The 19,351-nt window shown below is 35.6% G+C and overlaps 3 protein-coding genes across 8 annotated transcripts in view; 1 reads left to right on the top strand and 2 right to left on the bottom strand.

Moving 5' to 3' along the window:
- Window positions 1–18: 18 nt before the first annotated feature.
- On the bottom strand, window positions 19–11,120 carry LOC113231675 (thiosulfate sulfurtransferase/rhodanese-like domain-containing protein 3). Of its 3 annotated transcripts, none has more exons than XM_026466131.1 (4): window positions 11,019–11,120; window positions 9,270–9,494; window positions 3,654–3,816; window positions 19–158 (listed from the first exon to the last, which is right to left on the bottom strand). In XM_026466131.1, the coding sequence occupies exons 2-4, from the start codon at window positions 9,406–9,408 to the stop codon at window positions 107–109; spliced, it is 354 nt and encodes a 117-aa protein (XP_026321916.1). In that variant the 5' UTR covers window positions 9,409–9,494; window positions 11,019–11,120; the 3' UTR covers window positions 19–106. The 3 variants fall into 3 exon arrangements, with proteins under 3 accessions (XP_026321916.1, XP_026321915.1, XP_026321917.1); XM_026466130.1 differs by having other exon boundaries at window positions 10,893–11,026; XM_026466132.1 differs by lacking the exon at window positions 11,019–11,120 and adding an exon at window positions 9,874–10,004.
- A 737-nt stretch (window positions 11,121–11,857) lies between these two features.
- Window positions 11,858–13,796, bottom strand: LOC113231674 (peroxiredoxin). Its single transcript, XM_026466129.1, has 4 exons — window positions 13,547–13,796; window positions 13,342–13,459; window positions 12,798–13,203; window positions 11,858–12,699 (listed from the first exon to the last, which is right to left on the bottom strand). The coding sequence occupies exons 1-4, from the start codon at window positions 13,725–13,727 to the stop codon at window positions 12,643–12,645; spliced, it is 762 nt and encodes a 253-aa protein (XP_026321914.1). The 5' UTR covers window positions 13,728–13,796; the 3' UTR covers window positions 11,858–12,642.
- Window positions 13,797–14,447: 651 nt separating this feature from the next.
- The window catches only part of LOC113231673, a 94,096-nt gene continuing 89,192 nt past the window's right edge, over window positions 14,448–19,351 (top strand). For all 4 annotated transcript variants that reach the window (XM_026466127.1, XM_026466126.1, XM_026466124.1 and 1 more), the window contains exons 1-4: window positions 14,448–14,458; window positions 15,799–16,009; window positions 16,419–16,556; window positions 17,343–17,624. In XM_026466127.1, the coding sequence (XP_026321912.1) occupies window positions 16,492–16,556; window positions 17,343–17,624 (347 nt within the window). In that variant the 5' untranslated portion in view covers window positions 14,448–14,458; window positions 15,799–16,009; window positions 16,419–16,491. The remainder of the gene's footprint in view (window positions 14,459–15,798; window positions 16,010–16,418; window positions 16,557–17,342; window positions 17,625–19,351) is intronic.

Here is a 19,351-nt window from a genome sequence, read left to right as displayed (position 1 = left end):
TTAATAATAAACAATATTAATTATAACTAGTTTATTGGACAATCAAAAGCACCATAAAACATCTTTCACCAGAACCCAATACCACAATATAGATACGGATTAAACATTACTTATTTTTGGTAGACCATTCGTTCCAACTGCCGAGGTACGTTTTTGACCTGAAATCAAATTGAAAATCTGGGTGGCCATACACATACGGTCTGCTCGAGCAGCTAACTGCTCGAGCAGACCGTGTACCAGACCAATGATCAACATACACGGAGTGCTCTTGCAATCATAGTCAACAGCTTAAGGCTGCCATTGATAACTGTTAAACGAGTCACAATTGCAATTTCATTCAAATCAGTAGTAACATGGATTTTGAGGAAGAAGCACTACTACTGCTATCTTTATTCAGACGACGGCGGCGGCGGCGTAGAATTTGCTGCTGCGAAAATGCGCGCGTGACGTGAAATGGAAAGAGCGCAGGCGGAGGTAACTGCGCGAGAGCAGTCGACAGCTTGAGCAGTCAGTGTATGCCTGGCGACAGCTTGACTGCGCGATGAAATTTCACCGCGCTACAAACCGCCCGAAGCAGTCGCAACTGCTCGAGCGATTTGTTGTATGTGTGTACATACTGACTGTAGTTTGCTATGTGATCGCAGCTTGAAGCAGTCGATACTAGATGCTTCAAGCTGCCCGTGTATGGCCGGCCTTTTGCGTTCAAGGCAAATAGAAAGGACACGAGTTAACAAGTGGTCATAAATTATTATACAGTTAAGTTTATGAATACAAACAACGAACGCACATAAAAACAATTTCCGTCCGGCGACGAATGCCGAAAGTCAGTACGAAAGGTCTCTAACAACAACACATAGGAAAGCTTCGACGCCTTGGTAACTGGACCCGTGCCTCAGATGCTTAGAGCAATGCTACGGTGCAGCATGGACGTGGATTCACGTCGATGGAATTTTTTTTCTGTGTGTTCGATCTTTGCATGCATAATCATAACAAAACTAGTCGAGCTTTTCACAAAAAAATCGCAATAAACACATTATTATATGGTTGTTTCTTTTAACTGGGACAGTATGGGGAAATCTTAAACCGAAACGGAAACTGTCTTAGGAACCATTAAGAGTTCTTTTTGTGGAAACCGTTTTGGCATAGACAATTTTTTGGTCAAGCGTTAGTTGTCCATTAAAAGGCATAAAATTTGTTAATTTTTCAATGCTGACCGACTCAGTTTCTTATAAGGACGATTTCATTGTACAGTAAGAAAAAATGGGAACAGCAGAAGTTGGTCAAATTGAATAAAAAGTCTCTTCATACTAAATGAATAACATTTTGTTTTTGGCCAACTTCTGTTGTCCCGACTTTTTTTACTATACAATGAAATTATTCTTATAAGAAACTGAGTTGATCAAGACTAAAAAAATAATCAATTTTATTAATTTTTATGGACAACACACGCTTGACCAAAAAATTTACTAAGCCAAAATTGATTTCACAAAAAAAGATAATGGTTAGTAAGACAGTATTCCTGTATCTATAGTTTCGAATTTCCGCATACTGTCCCATTTAAAAAAACACACCGTATTAGAACACATGCACCGTCCGCAATAATGGTCTTGTTTGTCGCGCATTTGCTACAAAATACATTGATGGACATATAAAAAAAGATTCAATTATGATAACGAAGTTCATGAACAACTGGCCGCATATACTAGAACGTTTAATTTGAAAAAATAAAGACTTCAATCGTCTTCTGATTTCTATTAAACGTTCTGCCTTTTTTTAGTGTTCCTCTAAATATGTTCATTGAGTATTATTTAAGTGTTCCCAATATATCACAGTCGCAGTGATGGGATGCTGCGTGAGCCCTGAATGAATTCGCCCTAATAGTAATAATATTTGACTGTATGAGGTTTAACGGCAAGATACGAGACATGAGAAAAGGCGGCGACTGGATGCGGGCGGCTAAGGACCGGGAGCGTTGGCGTGCTTGCGTCATAAATAAAACAATAAAATAAGTGAAGTATGGTAATTCCACACAAAGTAACAGCGCCATTTGTAGTATGTGTGGCACACATTCGCATAATGAAAGACGCGTTGGTACCAGGGTTGCTGCCGACGGAGGATTATTACACATTAGCGGAAGCTGATTTTATGTAGGCATTTAAAATAATGTCAGTACAGAGTACTAAAAAAACCCACCTGAAAAGTACGTGGAATTACGTCTATTTGCTAAGTTTTATTGAAATATCCCCTAGTTCACCACTATACAGGACTTGACACTGGAGATAATAAAAATCGGTTCTCGGAAGCGGGAAAACGCCTTGAATTGGAGAATTAGCAAAATCAACCATTAAAATAATTGCTCCTACATTAAAGTTAGGCGCTATTTATAAAAATGAATCTTCATGCGTGAATAGATACCCTTAGCGGTGGATAATTTGCTTCAAAATAAAGTGGGACCACTATGGAAGTACCCCCATTCCAACAAAAAAGAATCATGAAAATCGGTTCACAAATACCGGAGTTATCGCGTAACATACATACAAAAAAAGAACATACAGTCGAATTGAGAACCTCCTCCTTTTTTTGAAGTCGGTAAAAAAACGCGAAAGATTTACAGTCTATAGCACATACATACACTACACACACTAGACACTTTTGTTCGAATATAGCCACCTGCAGTGCTAAGGAACAACATCCGTCAACGTGTAGCTTGATGTGTTGCTGTCTGTACATCCTTACTGAATCTATCTACATGGAAAAGCTTTCCACTTTCTTTGGTATTGTAAAATCTTATTTCAATAATTTTGTAACATTTACAATTTAATTTTATTTATTTATTTTAATAAAATAATCAATCTTCATGAAAACTATCAACCTGCCTAGCTTAATCGTTACAACAGCTGAACTGCTTTTTCGGCTACCAGTCTGTTTCTGGAAGGTTAGTAAATTATTCCAGCGTGCTGTTTAGGTCATGCCACACATCCGCATTGAATATCAGCGTCGGTGCTGGTTGGGACGACCAGTGTTATGCAACGCGAATAGGCGAGTGTAGCGCATCACGAAATTATGCATATAGTGTGTCCATACACGGCACGCACGCATACAAGCAGCACTGCCACGTTTACACGGAGTTACCATTAATCGTGACGACAGATAGTCGTGCAGTTTAAAGTGTCGTGGCTTATATATTTAAATGAAGTTGTTCACACATAGCACAATACGATTAACTGTCGTTCACGACTTTTTGTCGTTACGTCGACAAACTGTCGTGGCAATGGGAAGAGCTAAAACAGTCACCGGACGAATAAAACATCACGATAAAAATGTGACGACAGATAATCGCACCTTCAAACGATTCTGTCGTGCAAACGACAAGGCGGAAACGATAAATTGTTGTCGCGATCTCGTGGGAACAGCTGGATATGACAGATAGTCGTGATAAGGGATCACGGAAGACGCGATAGTCGTCCAACGATAAATAAAATGTTAAGACATAATGGAAACGCGCCCTAATACCTACACTAGCTTATGTCCAACAGTGAATGTGTGCAAGGTGTTGTAAGTAGGTAGGTATCAAATTTGGAGGACATTTGTTTCAACAATAACGTGTAGGTAGTATAGACATTTTTTCGTTTTCCTCGTCTTATAATACTCACTTCCTAAACCCTAGTTTCAGGGCCAAGTCTAGTGCCTCGCTAGACCGTCGGCCCGACTGGCAGTAAAAGATGAGCTCGTCTTCTGATGACGGCTTATGACGTTGAAAGTTCTTCCTGAACTCTTCATCTGACATCGACTGAAGCACTTGATCTACATTGCCCACTGAAAGAAAATAATGGGATAATGGATAAGTGCGGCGAAATGTTTGACGTGTTTTGAGATAAGGTGGCCTATAAAAATTTGTTTACGTCGATAAATAAATATAACACTGACCTGTAGGTCAAAATTACGCATAGTGGACATTGGCATGTATTTAAATGATCATTGTAAATTTGCAAAAGCAGCAGGCAAAAAAATCGAAACGGTCATCTTTTTTAAAGATTGATCCTCTTTCTCTGGGACATAAATCGATGGATTTTTAATATGTGAGCTACGCAAAAACGTACGATTTGTTTATTATAAATTAACTTTGATAGTTTTATGTTGGGCCTCAAAACTAAGACAAATGAGCATTATAAATAAAATTTAGATACCTATTTTGAAAACTAAGTAAATGTTGATATTGCTATCTGAAAACATATTCGGAAACGCAAGCAAATTGGCTTCTGCTTTTTCATATACGAACCTAACCTACTGAATGGAGGGCGCAACCAAGATTTATTATGAGATCAATATCAAAAGATATTATACTAATCGTTAAAAGAAAAGACTAATGATAAAAAAAGATCAAATATTATTTTTGAATACCAAATATTAATTTATTATGCTTAAACATAATAATAGCGTGCAGTTGAACCTTGAATGCTGTTCATTTATAATTTATCCAAAGATCAACTAACATAGATGGAACAATTTAATATTCGACTGTGAACTGGCAACCAGTACTATCTCAAATACAAATATCTCAATTTTGACAACTTTACGGGTGAAGAAAAAATCATTTATATAGCAGCTGATTTATTAAATAAAAATACGTAGTTTTCATACATTATGTGTTATACAAATATTTAAAAACTACGTACTTTTATTTAATAAACCAGATGCTATATATGACGCAAACAATTTTTTTCTTCACCTGCAAAGTTGTCAAAATTGAGATAGTACTGATTGCCAGTTCACAGTCGTACAAAGGCTGTAATCGTTAAGTGTGCCCAGGCGATTATTCCACAAATATAATAGATAACAAAAAGCTTCAACTGATATCGGAAGTACGTTACCTGACGAGTAAATCGACATTAATAACGTTTTAAAAATAAATCTAGAAATATTCAATTGACAAGTTCTATTTGTCTATAATTTCACAAGCACCCTTATTCTTCAAAACCGGAACGCATTAATGCTCACATAGGTAAGGTGGCAGTACTTCCCTGGACGAACTCTTTAACCTGGAGCTCTACTACTACCTATACTAATTTGAAACCTTATAACACCTGAAACTTTTTGATTGAAATGTGAGACGAATGATATCTTACGGTTGCTGTAGAGCATAGTTCCCCAAAGTGATCCATACCGCCCCCGCAGTGGGCGCTGAAGAGACCTAGGGGGGCGGTACGGGCCTCGGTAGCAATTGGGGGCTTTGATCCAATCCAGAGAGTACTTTTTTTTTATACAAATTTAAGTACGCATTTGACTGGAAAGTGACGATGTGATCGACGATGGACCATACACACCTAAATAATGCCTATTCACTCTCGCCTTGAAAAGGTCCAAGTTATAACGTTCAAGGAACGAGTCTGCAGGCAGGGAATTCCACTCCTTAGCCGTTCGCCATATAAATGTGGAAGTGTAACGCTTCGTGCGAATCTTTGGAATATCCACAACTTAGGGGTGGAATCCAAGCCTCGTCTAGTCCCCTGATGATGAAAAGGGTAAGTCGTGTAATTCTATAGCACACTCTCCGTGATATCCTGTAAAATACGGATAAGCAGGCAATTTTACGGCGGTGTTCAAGGCTCTGCAGCTTCGTCTCTATTAATTCCAAGTCACCTATATACCTCTCGGCACGCTTGTCAATTGAATCCAAGGTGGCCAGATGGTATGTATCGGAGCCGTCCCAAAGGTGGCAGCAGTAAGTAGTCCATTCACGACCGGGCTTGTGCTTGATACAGCTGAAGCAACTGTAGCGATGTGAAATAACACCTCACCTTGGAAAGGCCAAGCTACCTGGCTGCATTTTTGGCCTACCAGTTAGTACCACCGCATTTGAAGAAAAAAAAACCTAAGTTATCTTTTTATACTACACTGCATATATAGGTATATAATTTTTTGATTTATTTTGTGTTAATTTAATATATAAAATACGCGTTTTCAGTTATTTTTTTGTGGTAGAAATTGTTTTACCTTGTCTAAGTGGGCGGTAAGCCAACAAGTTTGGGAACCTACGCTGTAGATGAATATTTTGCAGGTTTTCAGAAAAATCATTTTATGGATGGGCATAACTGCTTTGTAGCGTAAATCAGTTACCTAAGAGCGTCCGTCTTAATGGAAACTACATACAAAAATAAAATTAATTTTGACACGTTAATCTGTATTTCATTATACCTCACCCCGTCTTTGGAACTTGATCAATTTTAATAAATCTGTTATAAACAAATTAGCAAATTTTACTGCCAATTTTTTTAACCATTTTGTTCCATAGCGATATGATTCACTAATATATAAGGAAAATGTCATAAGCACTCTTGGATACAATATAGATAGACTACTTGGTACTTGGTGTACAAATATGACTTATATAGCACACGTGTAATTACCTATTTAAAAACTATTACCAATCTTTTTAAATTTTATGTTTTGCTTGTAAAATAAAAATAGGCATTTGTTACTAAATCACTCAGAATTTTTTTATTATTTTCTTCTTTCACTTTATTTTCGTATGTATGTACAAACAGTCATTACAATATTAGTGAACACAGAAAAAAGTTGAACTAAACTTCAAACAAGGAGTACCGAATATTACAAATTTTGGCATTGTCGCTTGCTGTAGCTGTGACCCATTGACTTTATAATTGTAAGTCAATGCTGTGACCATAGAAATTTCTTTGGCAGTTTGATGAAAAATTAAAATGTGATTTTGCACTTCAAAATAACGATCGTCATCTGTTTTACTGTATGAAAGTGGTTTGAAATTGTTGAAGGGAAGCATCAAACTTGCATCAGCTACGTATTTAATTTTTGTATTACAAAATCTCAACTATGCCTACGTAGATTTTTTATCCTAGTATAAAAAACGGTCTTTGGAGGAGATGGTTCAGATATAGTACAGACGTTTTGTCAATTCGGTAAGCGCCAATTTATGTTTATTAATTCGGTACAGCTACACAGCTTATGTTTTCGGAACCTCTTTATATTATGTTGTTCAGTTCATTTTAAATTTAAAAATAATCCTCCAGTGCCTCCAGCAGCGAACATCTACCAAATAAAATCTGAAAATCGGTTTCTTTTTCATTTTACTTATTTTTAGAGAAGAATAGATATAGTGACGACGAAGAAAAACGTTTTTTTACCGCGAGGGAACTAAATATGTTTTGCGGTTTGGAGTTAATTAAACTCATTGGACACGCATCGATAAATTAAATGGCGTGTAATAAAATAGTTAGCAAGTTGGCAAATATCACAATTTTAGAGTGTTATCGGAAACGGAAGACATACATATAAGACTCAACTCACACTGGCGCAGAGTCGAAGCATCGCGCCAGTGTGAGTTGATTTTTCAACTACAACGCCTGGCAACGGGCGTACTGCGCTCAAGTAACGCGCGGCGATGCGCGACTCCAAATTTGCATAACACAAATTTGTACCTTAATAATGGGATAATAGAGACGAATATACTATAGGCGAAAAACATGACGCGTCGTGACGCTTCGACTCGAGCCAGTGTGAGTTGAAAGTGTAATTTGTTTAATGGGATTGCTATTCAGTATTCATTATTTTAACACACGAAGCGAGGGAATGTTGGCGATGGGAAAGCGGCTTAACCAATTTCAAATCATTGAACTGATTGATTTATGATTTTCTATTGATAATTAAAAATCTTTTAGATTAAGAATGTCAATACCAGATTATCGGTAACAGCCCTGACTGTATTTTCGTAGCAGCAGAGTAGTGTTGGGTAGGACATTAAATAAAAATAAATTGAGTGAGTAACATTTGAAAAAAATAATCCTACCTCAAATAAGGAGAGGCAGCATGGCAGCATGGCGCAATGTACTAAAACCAATGCTCGGTAACTTGTTTCGTTGATCCGAGAGTTTGTCTTGTTTACTCCCTCGAGTTTCTTCATTTCTCGTTGTCATTTACCTCGCCTGAATCCTTTTTTTTTCGAATAGTATCGATGTGACACGAGATAAAATCTGAGGTGGGACTTTTTCGTGAAACAGCGAAATGAGTGGTACAAAAGAGGTGACTCATTTCGACCTCTACGTAAAGTATCGTATGACGAAATTGCCAAGTTTACAGGGGAGCCTTTTAAAGTTCTGAAATAAGCATAACGTGGTTTTAGCATTTCTGTTTTATTCGGCAGGGCTCGTAACTGACATAGAGTATTATAAAATCCTATATATCGCTTAGATGATCCTTTAGATGATCACTCTATATGCGTAACGAGCTTTGCTGAATAAAACGGAGAACTTTAAAACGCTCCCCTGTTAACTTGGCAATTTCTACATACGACACTTTACGTAGGAGGGGTCGATTTATGAATCGCTCAACCAGAGATGACAGGTCTACTGTTTTTCCAGTAGATCTATTGTTTTTGGACGACATCTACTGTTTTTTAGCCAGATTTTTCACTTTTCACAACAGTTCTTGTCATTCTAACGTGCATGCATTTAGCATTAACGATCACGTCCTCAAATGTTACTCTCTGGACATATTGAACATTTGTCAGAGTTTTTACAAAACTTTGCAATGTGGTCAAATCATAGAACATCGTCCTTTAATTTTTTTTTTTGGTATTTCGGCAAATTTGTCAATCACAGGTCTAAAAAATGCGAAGAAGTAACATAATAACAGTAATGACTAGCTACTCTGAGATGGTATTATTATTCAAATACAATTTTTATTGTGAGATACCAGCATCATAAGATAACACTAAAAATATTAGGTGACAATGTTTGAAGAAAATCGATTAAAAGTGTTTCAAACAGCGTAAGTTCAGCATCTACTGTTTTTTTTCTAAATCTGCTGTTTTTTCTGTGCAATATCTTTCGATTTTTTAAGATATGACCTGGCAGCACTGACCTCAACACTACAGTAAAGCTACTTGTGAAAGAGTTCGTCCAGGAGAGGGCTGACGCCATACCTATTTCTGCCGCCAAGCAGTAATGTGAGCATTACTGCGTTCCGGTTTTGAAGAGCAAGAGTGATGGTGAAACTACAGGCACGTGGGACTTATCAATTCATGTCTCGAGCGACGGGCGCAGTGGCACTGCTCGTCTGTTATAGGTAGGCGTGTCGATTACCACCAGTGCACGCCTAGTTTGTCCCATCAATAGACATCATTAAAAAACACAATTAAAATATAAGGTTCAAATTGAATTTCGTGTGCATTACACCACGAACCAACATTTTCTCACCGAATCTATAAAGTGCGTAAAATATTTTAAAAAGATTACATGGAATGTTGATGCTCGAAGGAATCTTGCCGGTTCTGTTGATCTCGTCCGGGTTCCGCACGTCAATTATCACTTTCTGCGGCTCGTTGATCACCTTTAACATGTCTTCGTAGCTGACCACGCGGTTCGGATCAACCATCTTTGACGTCTGATTAATATGCCTTTGCACGCGGTGTTGTGGCGTTACGAGGTCGATAGGCGTAGGCGGCGATTGGTTATTTGTATCTAAAAATGTAAAGAAATCTTGACACAAGTTTGAAATTATTAACGATGTTGCTTACACTCAAGTACAATATTTTAAAGGACACTGCACGTCCAGACAGCTCAGATGTAGCACAGAATATGGCACATTTATAAGTTTCACGGATAGAGTACCAACTTTTAACTAACGTCCTTTGAAATGATGATGTGGTGACAAAAAAAAGGTGATAAATGTGTAAATGCATCACGAATTATAATTAAGAAAAATGACTACCCAAAGTGAATATATATAAGAAATGATGAATGATGTTATATAGAATGAATTTAAAAAAAAATCCTGCAGGATTTCGTCATAGCCATTGTTTATAAAGACGACTTTTACAACAAAGGGTTATATAAACACCTATTGATTTCAGGGCTGTCCACAGACCACATAAATTGGGCTGTCCAATTAATAGATTATTGTTATAAATAGACTGGTTCAGTTTATTAATGCTGCTCACGTAAAACGGGATTCTTAGTGGCACTCAATATCTGTATGTCTATTACAATGGATTATCTAGGTATTATGAACAGCTTAGCTATGAATTCGAAAATTCTACATATTTTGGCGAGTTTATAAAATTGATTTGATTTATCATGTTACTTGAATTGTTTTAGAATAGTAACTAAATTTCTGAGCAATACTTTTTTAATAACGTACAGTAAAATGAAACAATGGGTTGTTATTTCAATATACAATAGATTATTAAATACTGTAAATTGCGTACCTATGTGCAACTATAAATAAAAGGAAATATTAACTTGCGTGTATGTATGCTTGTCTGCAGATCAAACAAAACTAATTAGTTGCAAGCTTTAAAGTATTATACACACCTCAAGTGAACAACAAATGACAAAATTTACATTTAAATTAAAAGTGTACAGTGACAAGTTAATTAGGTACTATACCTACTATCTATCAAAGTATCCATACTGTTAGCATAATAAACTACGAAGCTATCTGTAGTCAGATAACTAGGTTTGTACTATGAGCGCGTAACATAATGTACGATTGTCGTCAGTATTTATTTTACAGTTAGGAAAATTCAAAAATATGGCCGCGTGTGTGAGGACAGTATATTTTCATAAGTCTTTTGTAACTGGTCATAGCTTCTTTTAATATATATTTTCTTTAATATTAATTTGTATTTTCTTTTATTTTTTAATATATTTCATGTCAAATAAAGTATTCTATAGCACAAATAATAATCGTGAAGTACCAACTACCAAGTCATAAATAAAAAAAGTAAGACGTTTACGATTTGGGTTTTTTAAATTTATTTATGTAATATGAATGGTGCGGACAGCCCTGATGTAAATATTTAGGCATAATGGTAATGTTAATAAACAAAGAAAATAGAACAAAGCTAATTGAAGTACTTCTACGGTGCCAGATGTTTTCTACGACGACGGTGCCTCGTGGAGGGGATGTCATGATTCGCAACAATCTCAGCATTCTGAATTTAACGAATTTAACGATCCCCAGCCCAAGGATCAATCAATCACCTTCATGCAAGAAAAACCGCCACCAAGAGTCATATACCAGCTGGGAATATAGATATTAGAATAAGAAATTACGTATCAGAATTAAATTTATTATTTCTACTCAAAGATGTATTATTTTCTCCTTTTTTTGTAATCCTAAGTCTGAAATTATTAATAATTTGCAATTTGCTTTCTACCGACTTGAATTTTGCTTGATGTGATCCACAAAGTGCTTTGTATAAATTAACAAAAATGTAATCAAATCGTATATAAACTTGTTGAAATTGACAATTCGATGTTTATGATTTGATTACATGAGTTTCATTTCGTGATTAAAAAGTTCTAACTTTTTTTTATTACAACAACACAATAACGTTGAAGGTTAACTTGTGTTGCAAAAAAGTGTTTGTATAGACAAAAATATCGTGAATTAAAATTGTTTTTGAGAAGAATGAATTAAACACGCGCGACATATTACCAAGGTTTAGATAATAATAATAAATTTGTTTTGTTGTGACATGACAAGTAATGTCAGAGTGACAAACTAGTGTTGGACACGAATAATTGATCGATAAAAATAATTGATCGACTTTTTAAATTTTAGTCAGTTCGTTTACGCATTGATAAAAAAAATAATTTGGTAGGTGCACTATTCCTTTTTTACGACGAAATAAAATGTCAAGAAATTGACTATTTGAGCACCTCCGAATGCCTGATTGGTTAGTTTCGCGATCGCGAGGTTAACATTTTGTTTCTGAAAAACTTTACACTATAACAAAAACTACTAAATAGTATTTTTGCTATGATCAGATTTATATACTAATAGGAACTAGATTGAAAATGCGGGGTCCATTGAAGTTGTCAGTAATTTAATTAAAAATTGGTTCTAAACTTTAACGTTTCAAGAATGTGTAATAACCTCTCAGTCTTCTCAGTGATGATAATTCTTAATTTATATAATTTAATCTATAGTATCAAAATTGTAAAATAGTACCTACATAATATGTTTGTTAAGTACTTTAGGACTAGTAATGTAACTGTTGTGATGTATACTAGGTACATAATAAGCATTTCTAAGAAAATTAGTAAAAATGCTAAAATTTAATTTAATAAAATCTATCACAATTAAAATTTCTATAAGAGTATTAGAAAATTAAATGTTTAGCTGATTTACTGAATGCTTATAAATTAGTAGTGATTATTTTACTTAGGTAGAAATTGCGTAGGTACCTAACTAGGGTCAATGTCAAAGTTAATTTGAACTGAGAAAACTTAATTGGTCAGATGGGATTTAAGTATTATTTCACAAATGACTATGAATTTTTACGACGGAATCAACAGCTATACAAAACATATTTTACATACTTAATAATACTTTTCACATGTAATGACTTTTTTTTAGTAAAAATTATATAATGTCTTTTATAAGTAAATTAGCAAACAAGATAATAGTGCATCAATTTGTCAAAAAACTAACAAAATTATCAATACCAGCACTTTGTTATCTTTCACTTAATCAATTTCGATTTGTTATGTTTGTTTGATCATGGCCAATGATATTAAACATAATTATATCAACCACACTTCTTCAATATTTTAAAGTAATCTGAGTTTTAGTATTATGGAGGTATCATTCATTATTATGCTAGTTCTTCGCCACTTTCTCGAAATATTTTTTCTTTTCAGCTGGGTTTGGAATAATCTGAAAAAAAGTAACATTTGATGATGTTAGTGACATTCATAATAAAATGTTACACAAAAATATGAAATTTAGTTCTGATGTACAAATAAATAGCTTACCGTATCTTGTCCAGGTTTCCAACCTGCAGGACATACTTCTCCATGATTGTCGGTATATTGGAAAGCTTGAACTAATCTTAATGTTTCGTCAACAGACCTTCCAACAGGTAAATCGTTCATTGTTATCTGCCTCAGAACTCCTTTATCGTCGATTATGAATAAGCCCCTTAAAGTGTGACCTAAATCTTCAAGATATACTCCATAATCCTTAGCAATGGAGTGAGTCAAATCACTTAGAAGTGGTATTTTTATTTTTCCTAAGCCACCTTCCTTACGAGGAGTGTTAATCCATGCTAGATGTGTGAAATGAGAGTCTACAGAACAAGCAACCACTTCCGTATCGATTTTTCTGAATTCTTCAATTCTTTCCGAAAATGCTAAAATTTCTGTAGGACATACGAACGTGCTGAAAAGATAAATTGTTGTATAAGGAACACGATAGGTAAACGAAGGCAGTGAATATAATATTTGTTTGAAAATTGACTGTAACTTGAATTTAGGGGAGAGAAACTTAATTAATATGAAATATATATAAAAAACTTACAAATCCAGGGGATAAAAGAAGAATACCAAATATTTTCCTTTAAAACTTGATAATGACAGCTGTGTAAATTCACCGTTAACAACAGCGGTTGCCTCCCACTCCGGTGCCGGTTTTGAAACTGAAATAAAGCAAATAATAATAATTTTAATTTCATAGTGATTTTTAGTAATTGGTAGGTACATACATAATAAAACTAAATACTCACTCATTGCCTTCGTAAACTGTAACTTGTGGTCAATTTTTCTTGCTCCCCCAGGAAATACATTTCCACTTCCGAAAGTGAAACATGAATCACCATCAAACAGTGATGAATTACATCCAACACACCAAGATATAACCAATAAAGTCCATATAAATGTGTACTTCATGTTGTTACTATGTAACATTGCCGAAAAATTTATAAAAACAACAAATGCTGACACGTCTTTTACCCAAGCCAATCACACGCACAGTCGCACTCCACGCACATTAGTGAAGGCACATTGTAATATGATTTTGTTGCTTGTATGTCCTCAAAGATAACAAACATGAACCACGTACCACGTTATTGAAATTTCCGCTTTAAGCAATTTTCACTTTTGCTATGAAAGCAATTATGTATTTTTACAATTAATTCCAGAATAAATTAAATTATTAAAATTTTAGAAATTTTTAATACTACAAAAGTATCGATTCGTAACCTACAGCGCTTATCGATAAAAATTAATCGTTGTCTCATCACTATGTGCGTTCGTTCGCAACAAGCGAATGTCGTATTATTTTAATTATTTCTATGATTTTCAATGTAAATCACATAAAAATGCATTTCTTTTCTTTTTCAAGTGTTTTGTCGTAAATTTTATTGATTTCGCGTCCATCGCGAGGTTTTGCGGTAAGTTTGGAAGTAAAGTTGTTTCCACTTGTCGTTCACTATGGCGGTCTTGATTACATTAGTTTTATGTTTTCGATGTTGGGTTATTTCGCCGTGTGCAGTGGAGTTTGTTTTTGTGATGTTTTTAAAGTATAAGTTATGTTTTGGGTGCATTTTAGATGGACGTGCCGGACGAGAATGTACTGGATGTTGACCTTTTGGGAGATGAGGGGTCTGAGGACGATGGCGAAGCTCCGCCGTCTTCAGGTACGCTGGATACTTATTTGACCGTCCGTATATTATCACTCATGTTCAATATAACGTGTTTACTCATTTAAACTTTTGTGATTCCAACAAGAGTGGTTGAGGTTATATAGCTTTATTCTTGTTTGTTGGGTTTGTACCAGCTTCGTCTAACGTCTTCAATTTCTTAATTCACATCTAGGTTATTTTATGTTATAAAATGTTTTAAGAGATTACAAAACATACAGCCAGGTATGATGATCAGTGATTGGAATTAAGGTACTTAATTTATTTATTTGATTATAGATGTTGAAATTTATATCATTTGTTTTAGTCAATGCTCAAACTTTAGGTAAATGCTAAAGTTTGAGCATTTTCTTAGTATGGACATACCCATTTAATTATAATAATATTTATTTATTTATTGCTTATTTGGACAACAAATAAATATCATATTGTTAATAATTAATGCAACTTAATTATTACTAGCGTTTGTATGTTATTCATTACAATGTTTATACATATTGACAGTAAGTCAGTAATATATGAACTGCCTCCATGGCCAAACGGTTACCGTGCTGGTCTGCCACGCAAAGGTCCCGGGTTCGATTCCCAGTCCAGGAGAAATATTTGTATGGCATACATTAACCTCTCTCATAAGTTGGGTGTAATTTGTGGCATTCTATGTGTGTGTCAAAACCCGTGGCACAGGGTTTCCCTAGTGCGGAGCTATGAGTGTGTATGTTATTTATTTAAAAACATTGTAATTGTAAGTAAAGTAATTGTTCTCTCAAAAGGAGAAATATATCTAAGATTGGTGGAATAAATAAGACACAGTGTCTGAATGATCTGGTGAGTTTTTGTACTGTGTGAAAGAGCAGTTACTTCTTTACACAGTGAAATATGTGTGCAAAGCATTCTTGTATAATCTTTTGCTGAGTAAGTATGCACCTATAGAAATGCAACTACAATATTATTTTTTGAGAATAATTTGTAGCAAATAGTCATAGAAAATAATAATTTGTAGCCAATGTAGTACACAAATTTCAGTAAATACTATGCATATTCAAACATAATCAGTTCTGAGATTTGCAGAAGGGAATGTCCATATTATTCTTTACCTTACTTGAAATTTAGGTTATTTATCTCCCTCAGTTCCAATCACTGATACTATATATTATATAGTATGTGGAGTAGATTATTTATATGATATTTTCATGAACTAATAAATATATATTTTTTTGTATCTCTCCTAAACTCATCACACAAAACATACTGGCTGCAATGGTATAATACCATTTATAGTGATACCAGAGTTGTCACGTTGCCACAAAAAAATAAAAAACTAAAAACAGCTTTTGCAGAGTTCTACCCCGGTCCGGCATCTACTCCAACATCGTGTGCGTCGTCTCCGCGCGGCGAGGAGCCAGCATCGCCTCACGGCGGAGCCTTACAGCCGACGTTCTTTCATCATCAGCCTTATCATCGGCCGTTTTTCTCTGCTGGGCGACGGGGACCTGGTCGACCTAGAAAGGATGGGCCTAAATTGACTAGAGAAGGGAAGATAGTTAGAAGGTTAGTTGCATGCTTAACCAAGCACGTGAGTATCATAAGAATTCTCAGTTGTTTACTTTCCCTAGCAGAATATTAAGTGACTGTACAGTCTGTTGCACCAACTGCGGAGACGTGCATGTTCTTAATGGAGAATCTTAAGTCGTCGTTCATGACACTTACTGAATGTTATGTATTTAATGTTATGTAATTTTGTCTTGATGATTTTAGTCTTCTTTTTTTATCATATCAATGACATACAAAGTGATGCTTATCATTGTGGTAAAAGGATTTGGTAGCCGGCGTAACGTACTTGTCGATTGTTGCCCAAGGTGCGTCTGACGTACAGTAAAGCAATGTTACGTCTTGTGCAAGAAGCCTCTTTTCGTGCACCCCGTGACTTTCAAGTTAACTTGAGTTTTTGTTGGTATAGGTATAGAGGCAACCCGGGGTCCGTGCGCGGAGCGAAGAGGCATCGCGGTAGTCGTGACGATGCTCTGGATGAAATGATGGACGAGGATGACTTTACCATGCCGGCGCCGGAGGAGCCGCCTTATATGCCGGAAAAGTGGTAAGGAGACACAGTTATCTAACATACTTAACTTAGACACACACGCGCGCACACGCACACAAACACGCACAAATACACTCTCACACGCATGCATTGGTTTATTATGGATATTTTAAAGTAACACTACAGAAAAATAACAACACCACACAATTAAACACACAACAACTACTTGTCAACACTTATCTCACACCTCTTCACTGTTCATTTTTTTATTTTCACTTTTCTTCTACAGTAGGTACTTATCATTATATATAATTCAATAGAAATAGTACCTAGGAAAATTGGATGTAGTTAAACAAAAACGATCCAACCCAAAAAATTATCAAATAATGAGTTATATGTACCAAACGGTTCCTAAAGTCTAACCTCTTAGATCAGCAAAGAAATCCAACATATAAACATAAATAAATGTATCTGAAGTTACATGACATTATAAGTTTTGAAAATAAAATCATCAAGAGTGGGAAACACTTGAACTCCAAACTGCCATATCTCGTAAGTGAGTGGATGTGGATTGGATCTTCAGATCTACAGATGTACTATTAACTACCTCTAACTTTGTCCCAATTTTTCTTACTTAAAATAGTTTTTTGTTTATGATTAAAGAGGCATTATGACATGCAAATTAATCTACTAGTATTTTTACTCATTCAGATATAAGTTGAACAATAAATATGTTATAAATCGATGTAATTTAAACAAAACAACAACAAAAAAGTTTTGAAATCTGATTTTAATATATTTCATTAACTCGGTTGCTATATTTCTTACATTGACGTACCACAGGCCAGGTAAACTATGCGCTCTGTGCAACCTATCGGAGCGGAGCCAACTTGGCCAAGGCGAGATGCGGCAGGTCCTATGCAAGGACATCGAAGGTGACGGCAGCACCACTCCGACCGTTGCCTCCGGCGGCGGCACGCCCACCAACGCCGCCACTCCGACGAGCACGCCCACCACGCCGGTGCCTCCCGGCCTGGCGTCCCCCCCGCCTGAGATGGCCGACGCCAACCCGCACCCGCTTGGCCTGCCTCTCAGTCGTCGCCAGAAAGCCTTCAATAAGTGCAAGTCAGTATTGGTACAACTCGCATTAATGTTAAACACGGTTATTTTTAAAATATTAACTCGCAGGACTATATTACTAACATCATGATGTTTATATAGATAACAACTTTTGTTCTATGACTTTTTACAAAACAAAATAGATTTACCAAACATAAACTTGTTAAGTTTTTGTAGTACTATCTGACACTTTTTTACATCTGTACTTGGTAGTACGGTAAGTTCAAATGTGCAAGCAACTCCCGTTCTTACGCAGAGTTATTACTGCTTCGAGTGAGCTATTTAAATATATTTATTTTCTCAAACATGCTCGGAAATGTTTGCATTCTTTCATAAAACGAACACGGAAAGTTTGTCATTTGTGGACCGTGCGACTTCTTCCCGGACAAAGCCTGCAACTGCGACTACTTACTTGAAGTATGAAAATTCACCACTGTCCACTTCTCTCAACTTTTATATCTACCTATTAATAATGAACTATGTAAACAGGCAAACGAAAACCTCATACAACCAACTGCCCCGTGTTCATAGTTGCAAGAATTAAAAATACCTACCTGTACCGCTTACTTAAAAAGAAAGAAAACGGCAAAACTGAAACAAAGTGTTTTGGTGTTCTTTTGTTTTTTCGTCGTTTTTGTATGTACTTTGGCCGCGAAAATGTTACTTTTAATTTTTTTTCTTACCATTAAGAAAAATTCTATGCAAGCCTCGGCGGAACCGGGGGATCTGATGATTAAGTCATGGAACAAAAGTTGTTTTTATGATGTTATTGATATGGTCATGCGAGGTTATTATTATTTTATAAATAATCCTGTATAGTTAGGAATTGAAACTATTTTTCCGGATTTAAATCGCGTAAATTTTTTGTTTTTTTTTTATTTGCGCGTAGAAGTTTGAGGCCCTTTACAGGACCCATCAACCGGTCCAGTCAACCGTGAGCATGGGACGTGTAAAGGGCCCGAAACATCGGTTTGTTTGAAAAAACAAATATACGCGATTTAAATCCGTAAAAATAGTTTCATTTCCTATGTGTAACAATCGCGAAAACCCAAGAACTCGTTAAATCCTGTATAGTATTTTATTGAAATAAAAAGGGGTTTACAATGTACACTGGAAATTAAATTATGTATGTTCTTCCTCTTTTACACTGTCTGTTACAAGAATGTTCTTTTTATTTGCATAGTATAATCAATTTGTAATGAATATTGATTGATAGTCACTTTTGAAATATACGTAATGATTTACTCGAGATTGGTACTTGTTGTAATGCAAAGTCAAAATCCAATTATCTTTCATTCATAAGTAAGCAAATTACACTTGAAACCATCATACTGATTAAACTCTGCAGCTCATTCATAAGGCAGATTCCCCTGAAAAGAATGAGCAAGAAACTCTAGGGGTTGCTCTTTGTAAATATACATTTGAATACACTTATCATTATAACATTAGTTCTTTTTCTCCTTTGAAATATGCAATCAGTCAACTAGACTAATCAGATGAATTGGAAGATATAGGGCTTTTCAGAAGATTAAGGCCATTGCCTTATCTGCCCTTAATTGTACAGCACATCCGCTCTTTTCAGTTTTCTAATTTTGTTTAGCAGCAACAGTATTTGGGGCAATGGGTTAGGATGAATTCCTAGTCGATGTCGATGCGATGATGAGTAGTGAACTGTATAGTGTTTAGCTCTTCGAGAACCGTTTTCCACATAGTTCTTTATTTCGGAGTTGCGA

Source organism: Hyposmocoma kahamanoa, unplaced genomic scaffold (genome assembly GCF_003589595.1).
Source record: "Hyposmocoma kahamanoa isolate Upper Pololo Valley unplaced genomic scaffold, ASM358959v1 66, whole genome shotgun sequence".
NCBI classification, from domain to species: Eukaryota; Metazoa; Arthropoda; class Insecta; order Lepidoptera; family Cosmopterigidae; genus Hyposmocoma; species Hyposmocoma kahamanoa.
This window is presented reverse-complemented; position numbering and strand designations above follow the sequence as displayed.

Coding starts and splice junctions, on each gene's coding strand:
- LOC113231675 (XM_026466130.1), bottom strand. CDS start 10,968: ATGCTGAGATTGTTGCGAATCATGACATCCCCTCCACGAGGCACCGTC. Junction 9,495..10,892: donor AAACATCTGGCACCGTAGAA/GTACTTCAATTA, acceptor TTACATTTTTAG/ATACAAATAACCAATCGCCG. Junction 3,817..9,269: donor TTCGAGCATCAACATTCCAT/GTAATCTTTTTA, acceptor ATTTTCTTTCAG/TGGGCAATGTAGATCAAGTG.
- LOC113231674 (XM_026466129.1), bottom strand. CDS start 13,727: ATGTTACATAGTAACAACATGAAGTACACATTTATATGGACTTTATTG. Junction 13,204..13,341: donor TTCTTTTATCCCCTGGATTT/GTAAGTTTTTTA, acceptor TTATCTTTTCAG/CACGTTCGTATGTCCTACAG. Junction 12,700..12,797: donor GGAAACCTGGACAAGATACG/GTAAGCTATTTA, acceptor ACTTTTTTTCAG/ATTATTCCAAACCCAGCTGA.